We start from the raw sequence: 18,611 nt of genomic DNA, 5'->3' as shown, positions 1-18,611 counted from the left end.
CCAATCACTAGGTATTTTAAAGACAATGGTCTTTTTTTTTTTTGAAGACAATGGTCTTTTACAGATTCCACATTTTGTTTTCTCTCTCTTTCTCTCTTTGTATTTGATATTTTATTTGGAAGAAATATGGCCAGAATGCTTCTTAAAAGGAAGGATGTCAAGACTTCCTCTCCTGTACTTTAGACATGTTATCAGGAAGGACCTTGTAGAAGGACATCATGTCTGGTAGAGGGTCAGCGAAAAAGAAGAAGACCCTCAAGGACATGGACTGAAACAACTAACCGCAACAAAGGGCTCAAGCATAGGAACAGTTGTGAGGATGGCGCAGGACTGGGCAGGGTTTTGTTCTATTGTACACAGGGTCTTAATGAGTCAGTACTGACTTGACAGCACCTACTAACAACTAATAACATTTCATCCACAGCTGACCCTGGGAAAATCCAGGGGTTAGGGGTGCTTGACCTGACCACCACACAGTTGAAAATCCACAGATAACTTTTGACTCCCCCTAAAGTTAACTACTAATAGTCTACTGTTGATTGGAAGCCTTACTGGTTCTAACAGTTGATTAATACATAGTTTATAAGTTATATATATTCTACACTGTACCCACATAAAAGCTACATTTTCAATAGGAGACTTAAAACAGGTATTTTGCCAAAAGCATAAGGTTTACACATTTCCTGATGTGACTGCAGTGGCAGTTCCACACATTTCCTATCCTTTTTTCACACTGGTCCTAACCCTAGATTCACTGATCTTCAAATGGTGGGCAAATGCCACTGCAGACCTCAATCTACCATACAATTCAACTTTTCTGGAATATCACGACTTGTCCCTGTTTCTTAGGATACTTTGCATGGGTCCCCTGGTGTTACTCAAGGTTTACATTATTGTAATATACAGTGAAAAAGATGAGAGAACCACAGAGATCACTTCTTACTGGAAACAGGAAGATAGAGTCACACAAGGCATTAAAAAAAATCTGCCTATCAGTGGACCAGTGCAGTTCAAACCCGTGTTGTTCAAGGGTCAACTGTATTTAGTTTGTAGTCTAAAACCAAATAATCTGAGGAATTTAAGATTATTCTAAAGGGGAAATAAATGATAGAGAAACACAGTAAAAAGACGTGTATCTAACAGGCATGTTTCTATTTTGACCCTTGAATATCATTGCTAACTGCATTTTGTTATGAAACTACATACTATAAAATAGGCTTCAATGCATTTAAGATGCGCTCACAAATTTGAATTAAATCTAAAATATATAAAAGGATATCTTTTTCTCACATTCTATTATAATATGAATTGTAAATTGGCATAGAGTCTCAAACATTTTTATTTGGGTAAAGCTATATGAATAAGTATCAACCTAGGCGACAAATAGGAATAAAAATTATGAGCAGCTATTGACTTCTTGTTGTTGTTAGGGCTTGTCTTACGGAATACAGTATTGATCTTTCCCGTTTGGGACTTTGACTCAATTCCACTCTCCATTCCTCAGTGAAATGGAATCATTGGTCTTGGCTTATTCTTAGCGAATAGTAATTCACCTAATAAAAATAAACTGCCCATCTAAGTCAATTTGGTCGTTTCTTTATGAGAAATGGTTCACACAAGTCTTCCATGGAGATCCAAATAAACCACTTCAAAAAAGTACAATTTGAACCCAGCCAGCTCCAAACATGGTTTCTCTGCATCATTTTAATAAGCATTATATTGGAAGGCTCTCCACTCCTCCAATGTCTCTCCAGGAATCTTTCTGACATAGAACTAAGTCACTTTTCACTTTATTCTTCTCAACTTTTCTTTTACACTTTAAATGTTTTAAATCTGTTTTATGGATGTTTTGTTTGCTTGATTGCTTTTGTTTTTGGTCAGTAAATATCATTAAAAAGGCAGACATGTGGTTAGGAGGGATGCTAAACAGAATGACTACTTGTCCCATTTTTGTTCATAAGCAAAAGCAGAGCAGCTTCACAATGCCCCAGAGGGACACTTAAGACGCATTGTAGGCAGTATACAAGAAACACGATGCTTTCTGTACTGCCACTGAACAGGAATTTTAGTCAGCAATTTAGTACCTGCAACTATTTATATGATTCTAACATGTTTGATCTGGAAAATTTTTCTGAGGAAATTAAATATACAAGTCATAATATACAAAACCATTTTTACTGGGACAGCCAAGAATAAACTGAAAAGCTATAGCAAAACCTAATGTATTAGGTATAAGAGTCAAAATCCCTGGGTCTCCCCTTTCAAAGCAAAATCAGCAACAACAATGTAAACCATCCAGCCATCCATGGAAAATAGGCATAACTCTCCATGTTCATTTAGGTTAAAGGTTATAGACAGGAGTCTAGATTTTCTTAGGTTCTACGATCAGCATTAGTAGTGTCTCTATTTGAGATTTTTACACAATTATTAGAGTAAGAAAAGAACAGCAGTAACAGCAGTAAATCTTCCACAATTTACAACTGTTAATATTTTCCACGGACGTTCACTTATATTACCCCACAGTCTCCACCTTCTTCTCGTGAAAGCTACTTATATTTTAAGAAATAATATTCTTGTTGAGTGCATTTACTAAGAAAGTCAAAGTTAGGAAGATGCTGATGAGTTACTATTTTAAATTTTGTCTTAATCTTACACAAGATTCTAAAAAGATACAAGAATTGTGTTTTTAAAAAAAACAAGTTTACTAACTTATTTGAAAACGGTACTCATTATTCTTTAATCATATTTCCATTTTATATCAGCTATAGTGCAGGTTCATTGGGTCACACTACACAGTATCTGTAGATAAGCTACAAAGACCCCTAAGAAAGCACAAACATTGTATTCCCAAATAAATAAGTGACATTAAGTTACAAATCTGATTCTTAATAAGAGATGGGGGTGAGGAGAAGAACATGGAAATCTCTTCCCCTTAATTTGGGTAAATTTTGCTAAGTTTACGAATGGTTTAAATATTGTGCCTTCTAAGTAATTATGCAACACGTGCAAAAAGTTATGCTCTCAATTCTTTGGAGGTATAATATGCATTTTCCTGCCACTAAGTGCTCATTGGCAACAATGGGTTTTCTTTTTTAAACAAGGGTACCCTGACATCTTAAATAATTAAGGTCAATTCTACTGAATACCAATTCAACAGAAACAATGAGGTGCCCAAGAGTGATACTGTTATTATAAGCCAGTATTTAGTGTGCCCAAAGGTACACTTTCCACCAGGTCCCTGAATACTGTCTCACTTCCAAAACATACCTATCTAGAATAATGGCAATAATTCAACTTACACACTAAGCATTAGCTGAAATCTCCTCTTAATAAACAGGAGAGTTTTCAGTACAACAAAATATTATCATTGATGCCATATTTTAAGAAAACATTATGCATTTTTTTAAAATCAACTCTCAAAACCATTTGACTCCAGATAGTATTTTTAATAAAGGCCAATATAATTCCTATTCATTATAAGTATCTACAATATTTGGTGCAGTCAACTAAATTCTAAAGAATCAAAAGTTTTTAAACTTATGATTTCTAGGAACTTAAATCTCATTCCTGACAAAAAAAGTGTTTCTCTCACTAATAACCAGGGAAGCCAGAAGACCTAATTCAGTATTTGTTGTGATATATTTCCTTAATTCCATGACTGATCAAGTATTTTTTAAAAATCCAACTCTTATCAAGTAGAACACTTTACACTGCCTGTGTGTATATACGTTTCTTAGAGAAACTATGGTGTCTTTTACTGAGTCCTAATTTCTTTATCAAATGACTTCACCTTCTTTTCTACTACGGAATGAAATACTTTATTGCCAAGTTTATATCAAAACCTGCAAGGGTATTTTAAAAGTTTAATGGACTCTTCAATTTTACCTACAAGAATAAGTTTGTCATGAGGCCAAACAACAGATTTTCAATTAAAACCATGCATTAGACAAACGTGGTATAAACAAGAAGTATATAATTTCTTATGGAAACATAACATGTAGACTTTGACCTTGTGGGAGGTGGGTTTACTCCTCTCTGTAACTAGTAGCAGTTGTTCCTAGAGTTCAGTGAGGTTAGTAGAAGGTTCACACAGATCTGGAAAACAAAAAGTTGGAGAACATCACTATCATATTAATTACTAGACAATTCAATCAATTGAATTCCCCACAAAGTATGTTGGTGCAGAAGTGCATTTTTAAAACTTATCATGGAAAATTTCACATACCCATAAAAAGAGTAAGAAAGATAAAATCCATGTCCATCCATCTAGCATCATGTTTCAACAATGAGCGACATACTGCTGTCCTTGTTTTATCTTCTACTGTTCTTTGGCTGGAGCATTTAAAAATGAATCCAAGGCACTGGATCATTTCATTCATAGACACCGAAGCTTTAGAAAAGATCCACTCTTGTTACACAGTTTGCCAAAGGGCGTAGGACACTGAGCATTTAATCCAAGGAACAGGGAGGCAATTAGATACTTTGATATATACTACTTTTCCAACTGGAAACAATGAAGTAAAGGCTATGGATTGTTTCAGCTACATGACTTATTAGAAATAGGGAATGTGTTAGCTTTTGAACGTAATTTTGTATATTAGAAATTAACACCTCCATTATTCTACATAGAAAGGTAAAAATGTTTTTACTTTACATATAGGCTAAAGGCTCCTAGGTATTTGATACTTTCTGTATAAAGTACATTCAAAGTCATTATGTGACAAATTGATCAGTCATGACTGCTTTAGATGATAAGGTTTTATATTAAAACTCAGTGGTATGTATACAGAAGATCTTTATGTTTATACTTACACCCTTAATACTCTGTAATATAAGCGTATACATTCTTTCATAACCCATGGCAATACGGAGTTCCCTACCTTAACCTGTACCTAGACTTTATTATTGTCTTTATATATATAGATTCATTCATTTTGCTTTTGTTGTTTGTTTGTTTTTTTCCCTTTTTTTCCCCTCAACAGTTTTAAGATTTGAAAAGATCACTTTGAACTCCAGACATCAACATAACCATTTGGAGAAGCCTAGAGTATTTGCCACAGAATATTCCACCAGTAAAGTCTGGTAAACTCAATTTTATTTTATCCTTAGGGAAAATGAAAATAAATAGTGGGATTTATAAATAAAAGGATAATGGCAACCATAGATTTATCTGCATTGAGATTTTTCACTCACACAAAAGTTGGCACATAGAATTTATGAAAATCTCACTAATGTGAACTCAAACACAGTCATATTAAGTCTGACATAAGATATGCTTTCTCCTTTTTTCTTTTTCTTTTTTTTTTTTTTTATGGGAGGTGAACATAAGGGCCTTTAATATTTTAATGAATGTGCCCTCATCTGCTCATATGGAATTATTAAAAATAAAGTGAAATGATGCCCGTGAAGTAGAAAAAACAAAATTCATATATATAAAATGTGTATATAAAGTATACAGAGTGATTAATTTTCCAATCAAATCTCTAGTTATAAAAGTTCCTACATTTAAAATAATTATTAATCTTCATAAAATTGGCATGTAGACATTTTAACAGCTTTCAATTTAGCTTCCTGTACATAATATAACTAAAAAACTAACCCTTAGCTTGTTTGTTTATTTTTTAAAAAGCTAAAGTGGATAGAGAGACATGCTGTTAACCAATGGTAAATGGAGGGGATTATAATCATTGTAATGAAAAAAGGTGTATGATTTGTTGAATGTAAAACTGATGATATACCCTGTAAACTTTCACTCAATCCACAATAAAAACCTTAAATGTAAAAAAACAAACTAACCCTTTGCTGCAAATAGATTCCAACTCAATATGACCCTAAGTACGTAGTATATACTCAGTAAGCAGTTTTTGGTTGATGGATATTTTTATAATCTCCAATACATACATACACATATCTACACAATCTTATCTTTAAAACATTTAAATCATGGAGTTCATGTCTTAGTTGTTACATAACTGAACAAGAGCAAGTATTCTTTTTACAAAGTGAATATGAGTAAGTTTGTAGGAAATGTATTGTACTTGTCTTTTAGATGATACACGTAAGCACCTGAAGTTTTTCTACAAGATTCAAGTCTCATGTTTTGCCCATTTGTCTGAAAACTATCTCACTATGTTGAAGCATACTACTTGTTCTTTGTTGCTGAGATCATTAATTAGAATATTTTTATTAATGTTTTACTTGAGATTTTTACTAATAGTGTTTAAGTTTAAAAAATCTCTACCTTGCTACTGACTTTTTTGTTTTTGTTTTTTTGCGGGGGGGGGGGAGTGCTTAGTCTTCTTTTAAGTTAAATTATTCTCAGCTCTTAATTTATAAGTATTTTAGAATATACACCAAAATGCTTCACAGAAATATAAATGTAACCTGATTTTTAAAGATCATACAGCTTCACTATGCAGCAGCCATTGGGAGTTTACTCTTTTGAGAGTGTACCTTTTACTCTCAGTAGCTTGGAGATACTCATATTTATGTTTGTACTAGTAAGCACTTAACTCGGTTTTTTAAAAAATCAAATGTAAGACTTAATCATTTATTTAATAATGCTTTCTATTATTCTACTAATATTATATGTCTTTATTTTTAAACTTGCATTTCTCAAGGCTAATGCTTAATTTTTATTTCCAAAAACAAATGTATAAAAGAAATGAAAAAGTAGGAGTTAATATGACTGAAATGAAATTGAATTGTTAAACTTGGGAACAGAACCTTTCCCCAGAATCTTCATATTTGATAGAGACAGCGGTAATAAATGGTGAAACTTTCTCCAGTCCTCCTGCAACATTTGAATAAGTCTTCATATAGCAAATTTACATATGTCATATATAACTACAACAAATACAAACCCTTTATGAGAAAAGCATAGGAAAATCAATATGCTAAATATTGTTCTTCACGATTTTGCTTATATTTTAATGCATATATAGCTCTGAAATATTTGAAAAACTTAAGAAAAGACTTTCTTTGGGAAGTTAAATCTATGAACTTATTTATGAGAATTTCACAAATTACTAATTACCCACCAAAATCAGTGGACTATCTATCACAAACACTTGAATAATCCTGACTATATGATTTCACTGTGAATTTCTACAGCTTTTCATTACAAATATCTTTTAAATAGAAAACCCAATAATCTATTCAGAGCAAAACCACTCTTAAACAGTCTTGTTCATAGAGATTTATATTTTTGATGTTATTGTGAATAACCTTTGATCACATATTTATTTTAAATATGCAATAATTATTATTTTTTAAAGCTGCTGTTAAGTGCCGTGGAGTCAGCTCCAACTCCTAGCAACCCTGTAAAGGGTTTCCAAGAAGCAGCTGGTAGGCTTGAACTACCAGCACTGTGGTTTGCAGTACAATGCTGATCCTACAGCACCACACCAGGAGTTTATTTTAAGGATATTAATACTAAACTTTAAGTTCAATACAGTTGGTGCATCAAAGTTTATGCAAGTGTACTGTATTTTTTTATTGCAAAGTTTATGCAAGTGTACTGTATTGTTTCATTATAAACAACTCCTAAATGCTAAATGTTCCAGACACCCATGCTGTTTAAGAGTACTATGCTGACTTTAAAAAGCATGGCCTTCATAGATTTTCATTCATTGTTTCTCAAAGTATTTCTAAAAAAAAAAAAAATGCTTAACTTGTGCTACCTTCTTATAAATGCATTAAATAAGTATCAAAATGTCAAAATGATATTTTATTAGAGATATACTTTCAGTCAACCAGACTGGTGGGCAGGTGGTAGTGTTTCAACTTTGTACATGGTAAATCAAGTTCTGGTCAGTTTTCAGAGTTTCTGAGGTTGTGTGGGTTTAAGACCACGAAGCAAATGTTACTTTCTTTTCTCTCTCTCTCTCTCTCTCTCTCTCTCTCACACACACACACACAGACATACACACACATACAGAGAGAGAGAGAGAGAGAGAGAGAGAGAGAGAGAGAGAGAGAGAGAGCTAGTTTAAGAAGTAGAAACAACCAGGGGGGGAAAAATCACCTCACTCCCAAACACCAAGCTCCCCCATCTCCCCCGCAAAAAAAAAACCCACAAAAAACCTTTGAGAGTTCTTATTAAATAAAGGTACTTCCTTCTGCAGATGCAGCAAATAGTAGTCACAAGGAAATTTTTCTTTCTTGGTTAAAGATGGAAAATTTAGTCTACAAAAGTTCAAAACAAAACAAAAACTTGCTTTGTACAGCTAATTCTGGAAGAGAAAGTACTCTTTAATTTTTTAGAATCCACATACTTTTGAATTCATTGAAATATAGAGGAAAGGAAGGGAAAACAGTCAACCTCTAGCTCAGTGGTTTGGTTTGTGTGTTTTCTCTCAGTGAGTCCTTTCTCATTCAGAGGAGAACCCTCCCCAGGGCTCAGGGCATTAGTTGCAATGCGAAGGCTCCATTTGGAAAAAAAAAAAGAGAGAGAGAGAGAGAGAGAGAGACTGAACTGCTGAGTGAGAGCGAGAGGGGGAGAGCAAGGGAGAGAGCACATGTTACATCAGACACAGTACCTGATTTTTCACTGCACAGCTTGTCAGCTAGATCGTCTGCCTCCTGGCCGATAAGTAAAAATATTTCATCTTCATACTCTTCTATTATTGTTTCACACTGTAGAAATATAATAACAACATATGTGGATATATACACACTCACTGCGCGCCTTATTGGGAAGGGCTTAATCAAAAGTTTATTAGTCAAAATTATAAAATTGTGTTATCAAGGTGGTCCATTTTTCTTAGTCCTTTCAGTTTAATACATCATTGTATGGGATTAACCTTCCTCCCAGAATGTTAATTGCATCATTTTCCTAGGACTTAACTAAATGATTAGCCATGCTGAAAGACTGAGGATGAGGAAGGGAGGACTCTTCACACTTAGAAGCTGACTCCATAGTAAAAAATGGGTCAACTACTTCTGGAGCTCCAAAGTCTTAATTAAAAAACAAAAACAAGAAACCATGTTAAAGAACACAGCTCCTTGAAATAACTAACCCCCATTTCCTTCAGATTTAATATAATACTCCATTGTGGTGTTTTAAAACAGAATCTGGAGTGTGTAAACAATTAAACTTTCTTAGCAATCAAAACAAATACCCTTAAATATCCCTTGCTTGAAGTTTACTTAGGGAAGTTTCTCTTCTGACCAGTTAAAGGTTTATTCAGAATTTCATTACAGTATTTCAGTACTGCATATCAGAGAAGAGGGAGTTGGAATTTCCCCATGTATTTGAAAATCTTAAATGCTACTGCTAAAGAGCTACAAGTGTACACTTTTAGGAATTGTGAAGTTGGTCAACAGCATTCGCTAGAGACTTTTGTAAATCATTTTATGAGTTCATTAAGCATGACTCTCAAATTTTAAGTGGCATTTAAAAATACTGAAATTCCACTCTCCTGTATTTATTGAAAAACTGTAAAAGTCAAGCACACACACATCACCATTCCTATCCCACAGTACTTTTAATGCAGAATTGTTTTCACTGCTATTTAATGAAAATGAAATCTTCACAAGTCAGCTCAAGTCCTCTCAGGGTGGTTCAGCCTGCCTGACATTTTGCACTTAGATTTTTTAAACAGACTTCCCCCTCCATTTGGTTCAACAGCATTAAATAAAGTGAAATATATTGCAATATATTTTGCCAAGCACACTCAAGCAAGACAGTGACCAGCATTCACAGAAAATAAACATACATGGGAAGACTATCTGGCACTAAGCCAGCTATCACACATCTAAGCCTTTGTTTAAGTTAGTGTGTGCTAGAAGACATGAATTAACTCAGGAAATTTCTTCTCTCTGTTTTGGGAAGCCTTTGGAGGTAAGATGAGTACCTCACTCCCCCTCCATAGTTTGGTTATAAATATTTGAAAACTATATTAGATTTAATTTCCATTTTAACCTACTAACCACAGCCCCTGGTTCCTTAAGTGGAAATTTGTGAGGGACTTGCCTTGGCGACAGATCTGCCTAAAAGTATTCCCGGAACGCCCACCCAGGCAAAATGGTTTGAGTACATCTGGGTGCAAACTGTGTCTTTTAAAAAACCCTGTAATTTGTAAGCAGTACTTTCTGTAAAATATCATAAATGTCTCCATAGTGAAATATACCACAACTCAAAAGGTAAATTGCTAAAAGTATGATCAACATTTTTAAAGCAACAGAACATAGTAAATATATAAATATATTAATGTGCACTTTAATGTTCAATTTCTTGAAACTCAACCATCACCCAAACCAACATACAGAAAAGTAGCTAAAAGATTTTCATGGGTCACATGATTCAGCTGCCAAGAAGAGAGCTTACCGCGAATTTCAAAGGTCTGTAAGCATCAGAATAAAAACGGAATTGTTTAAATTCTGTGTATATATTGTCTCCTTTCCTTGGAGCAAATCTCTTGAAAGTTCTCTCTTTAGTTACAGGGTCTTCTTCAAGTTTGTAGTCATTCATCCGCTCACATACTTTATCCAAAAGGTCTGTTAAGAACGCCTCAGACTGAGCTAAGGGAATCTATTAAAAAAAAGCAACACGGAGAGGAAATGTGTCTTCATTTTAATATTATATAAAGATATTCAAATGAATACAGATGGAAGCATACATAATCTCCCATTAATACATTCATATCCTAATATAGTTATTTGTACAATTATATTATTTACATACAGTAAGAGAAAGTAAGTACACATCTGAAAGTTGTCACAAAATAACACTTCACATTCAAACTAGAAATCATAAACATATCATTTTAAAAGTCAGTAAACCTGCATAATAAACCATGAAGCGCAGAGAACGGCTGTTATCAATCTACACGTTTTGGAACTCTACTGAAGAAGAGCTGGATTCTAGAGAACTTAGGGCGAAAGTTTTGCTCTGAAATCTTCTCCTCTGATCTGTTCGTCAACTTCGCTGCAGCTGTGTAATGCATGCCCAAGGGAAATGTGGAAGCGGGGGGAAAAGGAGGAAAAGAGTGGCTTACACGAAAGTTCACTTCTCCCAGCTCCCATTCCAGCTCTATTTGGGAACAGCTGGCCCACGTCTTTGTCCATCCCTCTCTCTTCAGAATTCAGCCAAATTCAGCAAGACCATTTAGACACCACCTCCGCCCCGAGTGAGGATCTCATCGCCCGAGCGCTAAGGGTCAAAGAGCATCCCTCGCCCTTGGTAACCGAGACAAAAAACCTCTCTGCAGTCTAGACAGGTCAAGGTGCAGGATGCTGCGGTCGCTGGCACTCCTTCCGGAAGGGGGCGTGAACCCGAGCCAAGTGCACCGCGCACAACAGTGCGGCATCCTTCGGTCTTTAGAAGATTTTTTTTTCCTCTCCACCCTCTGCTGATCAAAGTAGGAAGTTTTCATGACAACCATAGTGAAAGGGACTGAATCACAAATGAACTCGATTTCTTCAATGTTGATATATCCAGTCTCTATTGTCCCTTTTCAGACGCAGTATGAACCCTTCCGGTCCCAACGATTACATTACAGAAGCGCGTTCGCATGTGGGCCTCATTTACACAAAGGGTTTCCTTGCTTCGCCGCCATCTGGCCACAAATCAGATAAGTAAGAGCTGCAGAATTAAAATTAAAGCTCAGTTTTGTTGTGTGTGCACTCACCCCCCCCCCATCTAGGTTCCATTATAAACCACCACAACCACCCCCACCCCCTTTCAATAAGAATCAACTTCAAAAAAAATTTTTTTTTTTAAATAAGAAACATGGGGAAAGAAACGAGCAAAAAAAAATTTTTTTAAAAAACCTACTAATTAACTATCAACTATGCCTAATCATGTGCACATGTAATAATATTCCTCCCTTCTCCCCCCCAAAAAACCTTGATTTTACTTTATTTTTTAAAAGCTTTCAAGGCCCATGCCTTCATTACACTGTTAAGTAGTTTATGAAACTAGAATATACAACAATATTTGTGAATTCACTAAAATGTCAAGTTGTGAAGACAACTTTTAATTTTCAAAAATGTCTACAGTAGAAAGTGGCTTAAAGCATACATTTCATGTTATTTACGCCTTCATTGTAAGGCATAAATAGTATTGTAGGTTTTTTTTTTTAATAAAGCAATACATAGTTTAACAAACAAAATTGAAAATCTGTTTAATTTATAGAAACAAAGAATGAAGTATGTATCAATCGCTGAAAAAGTTACAAAATGCAAAGGTAAATTCATAAATTACAATTAATTAAGGCAGACAAATAGAATGTTTGTTTTTTCTGTGATGGATGTACTTTAAGCATATTTCCTTACCTAATACATGTAAAGCCCAAAGTGCTTTCTAGATGCCAGCAAGGCAGCCTTTTGCTTTCTAAATGAAGAGTAGACTCTTGCATTTACAATAATCTAACTGTAATTAAGAAATTCATTCTTTTTCTCCCTCCTTCCCGGCTTCTCTCACTCTTTCCCTAGTCAGAAAAGTAAACATATTTGCATATTTGGGGGTGGGGATGCTACCACAAGAGGGCAAGGATTGAGCACTGAAGAGTGCTTTTAAACACTTCTTTGTTAAGTGCCGTCCTGTCTGTTCGACCGTGAACCTAGGTTCCGACCCATAGTGACCCTGTATAGAGTTTCCAAGGAGCGGTTGGTAAGTTTGAACGGCCGACACTAAGGTTCAAACCGACTTTACGGTTGAGTGCTTATCCTACAGCGCTACACCAGGACTCCACTTATTGTTGTTGTTAAGTGCCATCTAGATGGTTCCGACCCATAGCGACCCTGTAGAGGGTTTCTGAAGAGCGGCTGGTGAGCTTGAACTACCAACCTTGGGGGTCAAACTGACTTTGCAGTCTAGCACATCAGCCCATAGCACCACACCAGGACTCCAGGACTCCACTGAGACTCACTTATTAGAATATTAATATTAATTAAACTTTTTACTAACACATCAAGGTATTTTTATCTTGGGTAGAAGCCACACTTGAGATGATGTTTTTAAATTGGCCTGTGCACACAAACTACTGAGCATATAAATTTCAAACAAACTTGTATTAACCCTGAGACAGGGTTCAAGAGTTACTTTGGAGATCTATTTGCGCGTAGTTTACTGAGTTGTTACTCATGGCACTCAACAATAACAACTGATATACTTTTTAAAAAACAGGCCCCCACATTAACACTTTCCACCTAACAATGATGGTTTTTCTTATTTGGGAAATAAAATTTTACTTATCCAGATATAGTAGCATTGTGCCTATTTCAACATTATGTTATAGCAAGGGAATAACATGTAAATTTTGATTAGTTTTGCAAGTCTAAGGAATCCTGGTGTGGCATTGTGGGTTAATATGATGGACTGCAAGGTCAGCGGTTCAAGCTCACCAGCTGCTCCTCAAAAACCCTATACAGGGCTGCTATGAGTAGGAACCAACTCCACCACCGCAGGGCACTTAACAACAGCAAGGCTAACTGACTTTTTGATATAATGAGTTTTTGTTTGTAAGCATTCTTTGAACACAGACAATATTTGCTAGCAGACACTTCAGAAGAGGTTATGTTATAATGTTCACTAAAAACAGAAAGGAAAAAAAATAACACAAGACTAATAGAGTTTATTTTACATAATATAAAATAATACTTTGATCTTAAAAATCCAATTAAAGCATTGAATTTTGGAAAAAAAAGTTCTTAAAAAGTTGTACAGGTCAGTTCTTTACATTTATTAAAACTTACATGATTTGAGTTTATGATGATTTCACTTAGCTGAAATATCTTCAGTAAATTTAAGTACTGTTTCTAGCCTCCTTCCCCTCCCCCACAAATGTATCTTGATAGTAAGAATGCAGTAAGTATTGGTACAAGTAGAAATATAACTAAGTCTTTCTATCCTGGGTTAAGATTTTCAATAGTACGTGTCAATAACGCAACTCCTATTGTAATCTTCCAGAATGGATTGTCCTCTCAAGGAGGACTGTCTCAGAGATACTAACCTCATTAAAATATGAATGAAAAGGGTTGCCATCATTGTATTGGGAAAAATCCCATTTCCTAGGCACATCATTTTCTTAACTTTAATACATTTAATCATTTTGGACAAGTTATAACTAAAAATGATCTGTTATAATTTCATTGCTATCTCTGAGTCTCCTAAGATTAAGACCTACCTGCTCTTTGCAATTTTGAAATCTACCTACAATGATTTCATTTTTACTTATATTCACAATCAACACTCAGGGAAGCAGCAATCAGGAAATCAAACTACTTATTGCATTGGGCAAATCTGCTGCAAAATATTTTTTTTTTAAATGTTAAAAGGCAAAGATGTCACACAGGTGTACCTGACCCAAACCATTGTATTTTCAATTGCCTGAGAGTCATCCAGAAGATGGACAATAAATAAGGAAGAGCAAAGAAGAACTGATGTCTTTGAAGTATGGTGTTGGCAAAGAACATTGACTATACTGTTAAAGTGCCATGCAAGTCATAGGGACCCTGTGTTGGGTTTCTGAGGAGTGGCTGGTGGGTTTGAACTGCCAACTTTGCAGTTAGCAGTTCAGTGCTTATCCTACAGCACCAAACCAGAACTCCACTGCCAAAAGAATAAACAAATCTGGCTTGGTGGAAGTACAGTCAGGATACTGCTCAGAATCAAGGATGGTGAGATTTTTGTCGTACATACTTGGACACATTATTTGAATGAACCAATCCCTGGAGAAGAACACCATGCTGGTGAAGTAGAGGGGTCAGTGAAAAAGAGAAAGACACTTTACTAAATGGATTGACACAGTGACTGCTACAATGGGATAGGATGTGGCAGTGCTTTGTTTGTTCTGTTTTACATAGGGTCGCTAGGTGGCAACTCCATGGCACCCACCACCAACAACAAAAACTAAATCACTCTTAATATGTGCAGTGTCCCTTCCACCCCCCTTTGGGCTTTTAACAATGTGCTTGTTAGGTAAGCAGTGGAATGGGGAGAGAGGGGCTAGGGAGATCTGCATGCCTCAATTTTAAAAGTAGTAGAAAGTTTTGCCTTTGGTTTCTCTAGAAAGCTGGAGATGGGAAATTTATTACAGACCACTATGACAACACTTTAATAAAAGTCAATTACAGGATGCGTCCCATGTTTGTTCATTACTGTGTCTCTGTTAATCTTGTCATAAATTTCTTGCTTGATAGCTATCACAATCAGTCAGGAATACAATTATGTTACAGTGTTACAATTGGATATGGAAACTGCCATTGTAGTAGATCCATCTCCTCCATAACAGTGCTGGCAATCTCAAATCAATTTTAACTCATCTTTGTAGTTACTCTGCAGTGTAGTTCAGATATGAAACCAATACTTAACCAGTTTAGTAACTTACGATTAATTTGATACTGTTGCAAAGATTTTCTTTCTGGAGGTTTATTTCATGTAAAATTTGTAATTGCATTATAGTAAATAATACATCTAGCTTAATCATTAACTTTTCATCCATAAAAATACTGAAATCACTTCTGATATTAGTTAAAAATCAATATTTAGAACTGAAAATTCAAACCTCCTTTGCTCTAGGCTACCATAAGGGAAGCATGAATTCAGAAACTCTTATAAGTTGATGAGATAGGTAATTAGCTTTTATGCTAATTGATTGCTATGAGTTTGTTGTATGACACTTCTTCATATAATATGCAAATAACATTGACTGTTCAGTTTTATTAGGCAATATAATTAAAAATCTAAAGGAATTCATTTCAGTGAGGAATCCTAAAGGTTGATAAAGTTCGTGTTCTATAAATGGGAGGGGGTAGGGAGCATTCTACCTGGGCTTAATAAGAAAGAATTTAGAGACTAAAAGTATAGACCACATAGAACAGACTTAATATTATTTCTTCCAATTACCATAAACTCCATGTTAAAAACAGGTGAATGTGTGCTATCAATAAAACCTCGGGGACAAAACTATAAAGATTTCAGTACAATTCAATTTAAATAGCAGCAGATTCATAAAAGTAAAAACAAATTTTTTCCTCCTATAATTTAAATAATGGAAATAAGTCATTCTTATTTAAAATAAAATATCTTGAAAGTGTTTCCTATTCTTATTATGGTGGTGGTTGTATGCCTTGGAGTTGGTTCCTACTTACAGCAACCTTGAACAGGGTTTCCAAGGCTGTACATCTTTACAGAAGCAGAAAGGCTCATGTTTCTCCCACAGAACAGCTGGTAGTTTTGAACTGCTGACCTTCAGGTTAGTAGCCCGATTTGTAACCACTACGCTACCAGAGCTTATTATATACGTTGATATTTTATTATTTTTTAACTTTTTGTTGTGAATTAGGTGAAGGTTTACAGAATAGCTCATCAGTTTTACATCAGACAATTCATAGACATTTTGTTTCATGTCGTTAACTGCAATCACCTTAAAGTATCATCACTTAACCCGCTTCCTCCCTGTGGTTCTTGTTTCCATTTCTCCTTCTTTCCTAATTCTTCTGAACTTTGCCCTTGGGTAAATGCTACTCTTTATATCTTGAATGGTTATTTTACGGTACATATACCTCACTGGAGTCCTGGTGTGGCTCTGTGGGTTAATGCGCCAGACTGCAAAGCTGTTTGTACTACAAGGTTGGCGGTTCAAGCTCACCAGTCGCTCCTCAGAAACCCTGTATAGGGTCGCTATGGGTTGAATCCCACTCGATGACACTTAACTACAACAACATACCTCACTAGTGTTACTAGTTTCCCTTATGGATCTAAATATTGTTTGGCTGAAACCTGAGCCACAGGGGTGAGCTCAGTTTACAAATATATTATGCCAACAGCATAATGCTCTGGTTGTTAAAAAAAAATTTTATATATATATATCAATAATGAAGTAAGTATAATGTGAATTTAAGGGAAATTTTCCCCAGTATTTATTTAACGCTCTTAAAATATCATAGTTTTTTACTCCAGAACCTATTTTCAACTTAATAACAAATCAAACTTAAAGAAAACAGAAGACTGGAGCACCATTAATGATTTCAGAATGGGGGTCACCTAACTTAATCTTTTCCCGAAGTTAAAGAAACATTTATGCTTTCCTTTCATTATTAAATATCAAATTGGCACTGTCATTTGGTTTCTCATTTTACAAAGCATTCTGTTGGTCTTTAAATGTTTTTTCAAACATCTTCAGTAAAAAGAAATACAACTAGCCACTTGAAATAAGTTACCTTTTTTTCAACCTCTATTAAAAGGAGCTCTGGTAGCGTAGTGGTTACGAATCGGGTTGCGAACCTTAAGGTCAGCAGTTCGAAACTACCAGCTGCTCCGCGGGAGAAAGATCAGGCTTTCTACTCCCATAAAGATTTACACCCTCGGAAACCTTGTACAGGGTCGCTAAGGGTCGGAACCGACTCGAAGGCACTTAACAACAACAACAACATTAAAAGTTAATATAAGCAAGGAGTTTGAGGATCTATTTTACACCATGTGCCTGGGTTTTGCCCTCTTGTTGGATACCTTACAAAGGTTTTGCTGGGTCAAAACAAATAAAAGAGAAAAGAAAAAACTTGATAACAAAAAACTAAGAAACACATAGCAGAAAAAGTGAGAGTGCCTAAGAGGGAGAAATAAAGAGACAGAGCAGCAATACGGCAGCATTAACAGATTCCGATATGAATTGGATTGCTCAACACATATTCATTGAACCCCATCATCATGCCAAATAAATGTTGCTGTTAGTGCCATCAAGTCGGTTCCGACCCATAGCGACCCTGTATAGGGTTTCCAAGGAGCAGCTGGTGAACTTGAACCGCTGACCTTGCAGTTCAAATGACTCTGCAGTCCAGCTCATTAACCCACAGTGCAGTGCCACACCTGGACTCCATGCCAGATAAATACTCTTCTCTGATTCAGCTTTTTTTTTTCTTTCTTTAACATAAGAACTTCTAAGGAGCTCTGGTAGCGTAGTGGTTACGAATTGGGCTGCAAACCTTGAGGTCAGCGGTTCGAAACGACCAGCTGCTCCGTGGGAGAAAGATGAGGCTTTTCTACTTCCGTAAAGATTTACACCCTCGGAAACCCTGTACAGGGTCGCTATGGGTCGGAACTGACTTGATGGCACTTAACAACAACAAACATAAGAACTTACAAGATTATGAATAAAAATTAAATAAATTCATTGAAAAAGGTCATATGCCCAGTAAAAGTTCAGTAAATATTAGCTGATGATAATACAACTCTTCATCTATCAACTGAACTAAAAATTACATAAATAAATATGTTTCCTTATTTTATAATTAGCAGCCCAACATAAATCTGTGTCTTTCACCATTTTCTTATTGAAAACATAATGGTAGACTAATTGTTGTCTGGTTATAAACACCTTTGCAAAATACTTTCTAAACAGAAAAAATGAAAAGTCTTAAGTTTTAGAATGTGTTATCCCAACTTCATCATCTGTATGGTGGTGGTGGTGTGCCGTGGAGTCAGTTCTGACTCATAGCAACCCCGCATAGGTTTCCGAGGCTGTAAATCTTTACAGGAGCAGAATGCTTCATCCTTCTCCCCTGGAACCACTGGTAGTTTCGAACTGCTGACCTTGAGGTTGGCAGCCTGACTCATAACTGCTACGCTACCATAGCTCCTTATACATGTAAGATTTCCTGATAAA

At 35.5% G+C, this 18,611-nt stretch overlaps 1 protein-coding gene across 1 annotated transcript; it reads right to left on the bottom strand.

Moving 5' to 3' along the window:
• Positions 1 to 4,057: 4,057 nt before the first annotated feature.
• Positions 4,058 to 10,474, bottom strand: CNPY1 (canopy FGF signaling regulator 1). Its single transcript, XM_006871294.1, has 3 exons — positions 10,331 to 10,474; positions 8,541 to 8,637; positions 4,058 to 4,095 (listed from the first exon to the last, which is right to left on the bottom strand). Exons 1-3 carry the CDS (start codon positions 10,472 to 10,474, stop codon positions 4,058 to 4,060), a joined length of 279 nt encoding a protein of 92 aa, XP_006871356.1.
• Positions 10,475 to 18,611: the final 8,137 nt, after the last annotated feature.

The sequence above is a fragment of the Chrysochloris asiatica genome, unplaced genomic scaffold (assembly GCF_000296735.1).
Source record: "Chrysochloris asiatica unplaced genomic scaffold, ChrAsi1.0 scaffold00166, whole genome shotgun sequence".
Taxonomy (NCBI): Eukaryota; Metazoa; Chordata; class Mammalia; order Afrosoricida; family Chrysochloridae; genus Chrysochloris; species Chrysochloris asiatica.
Note: the sequence above shows the minus strand (reverse complement) of the source record. Positions and strands in the feature narration are given on the sequence as shown.

Coding starts and splice junctions, on each gene's coding strand:
- CNPY1 (XM_006871294.1), bottom strand. CDS start 10,474: ATGAATGACTACAAACTTGAAGAAGACCCTGTAACTAAAGAGAGAACT. Junction 8,638..10,330: donor ACAGACCTTTGAAATTCGCG/GTAAGCTCTCTT, acceptor ATATTTCTACAG/TGTGAAACAATAATAGAAGA. Junction 4,096..8,540: donor GCTGTGCAGTGAAAAATCAG/GTACTGTGTCTG, acceptor TTTGTTTTCCAG/ATCTGTGTGAACCTTCTACT.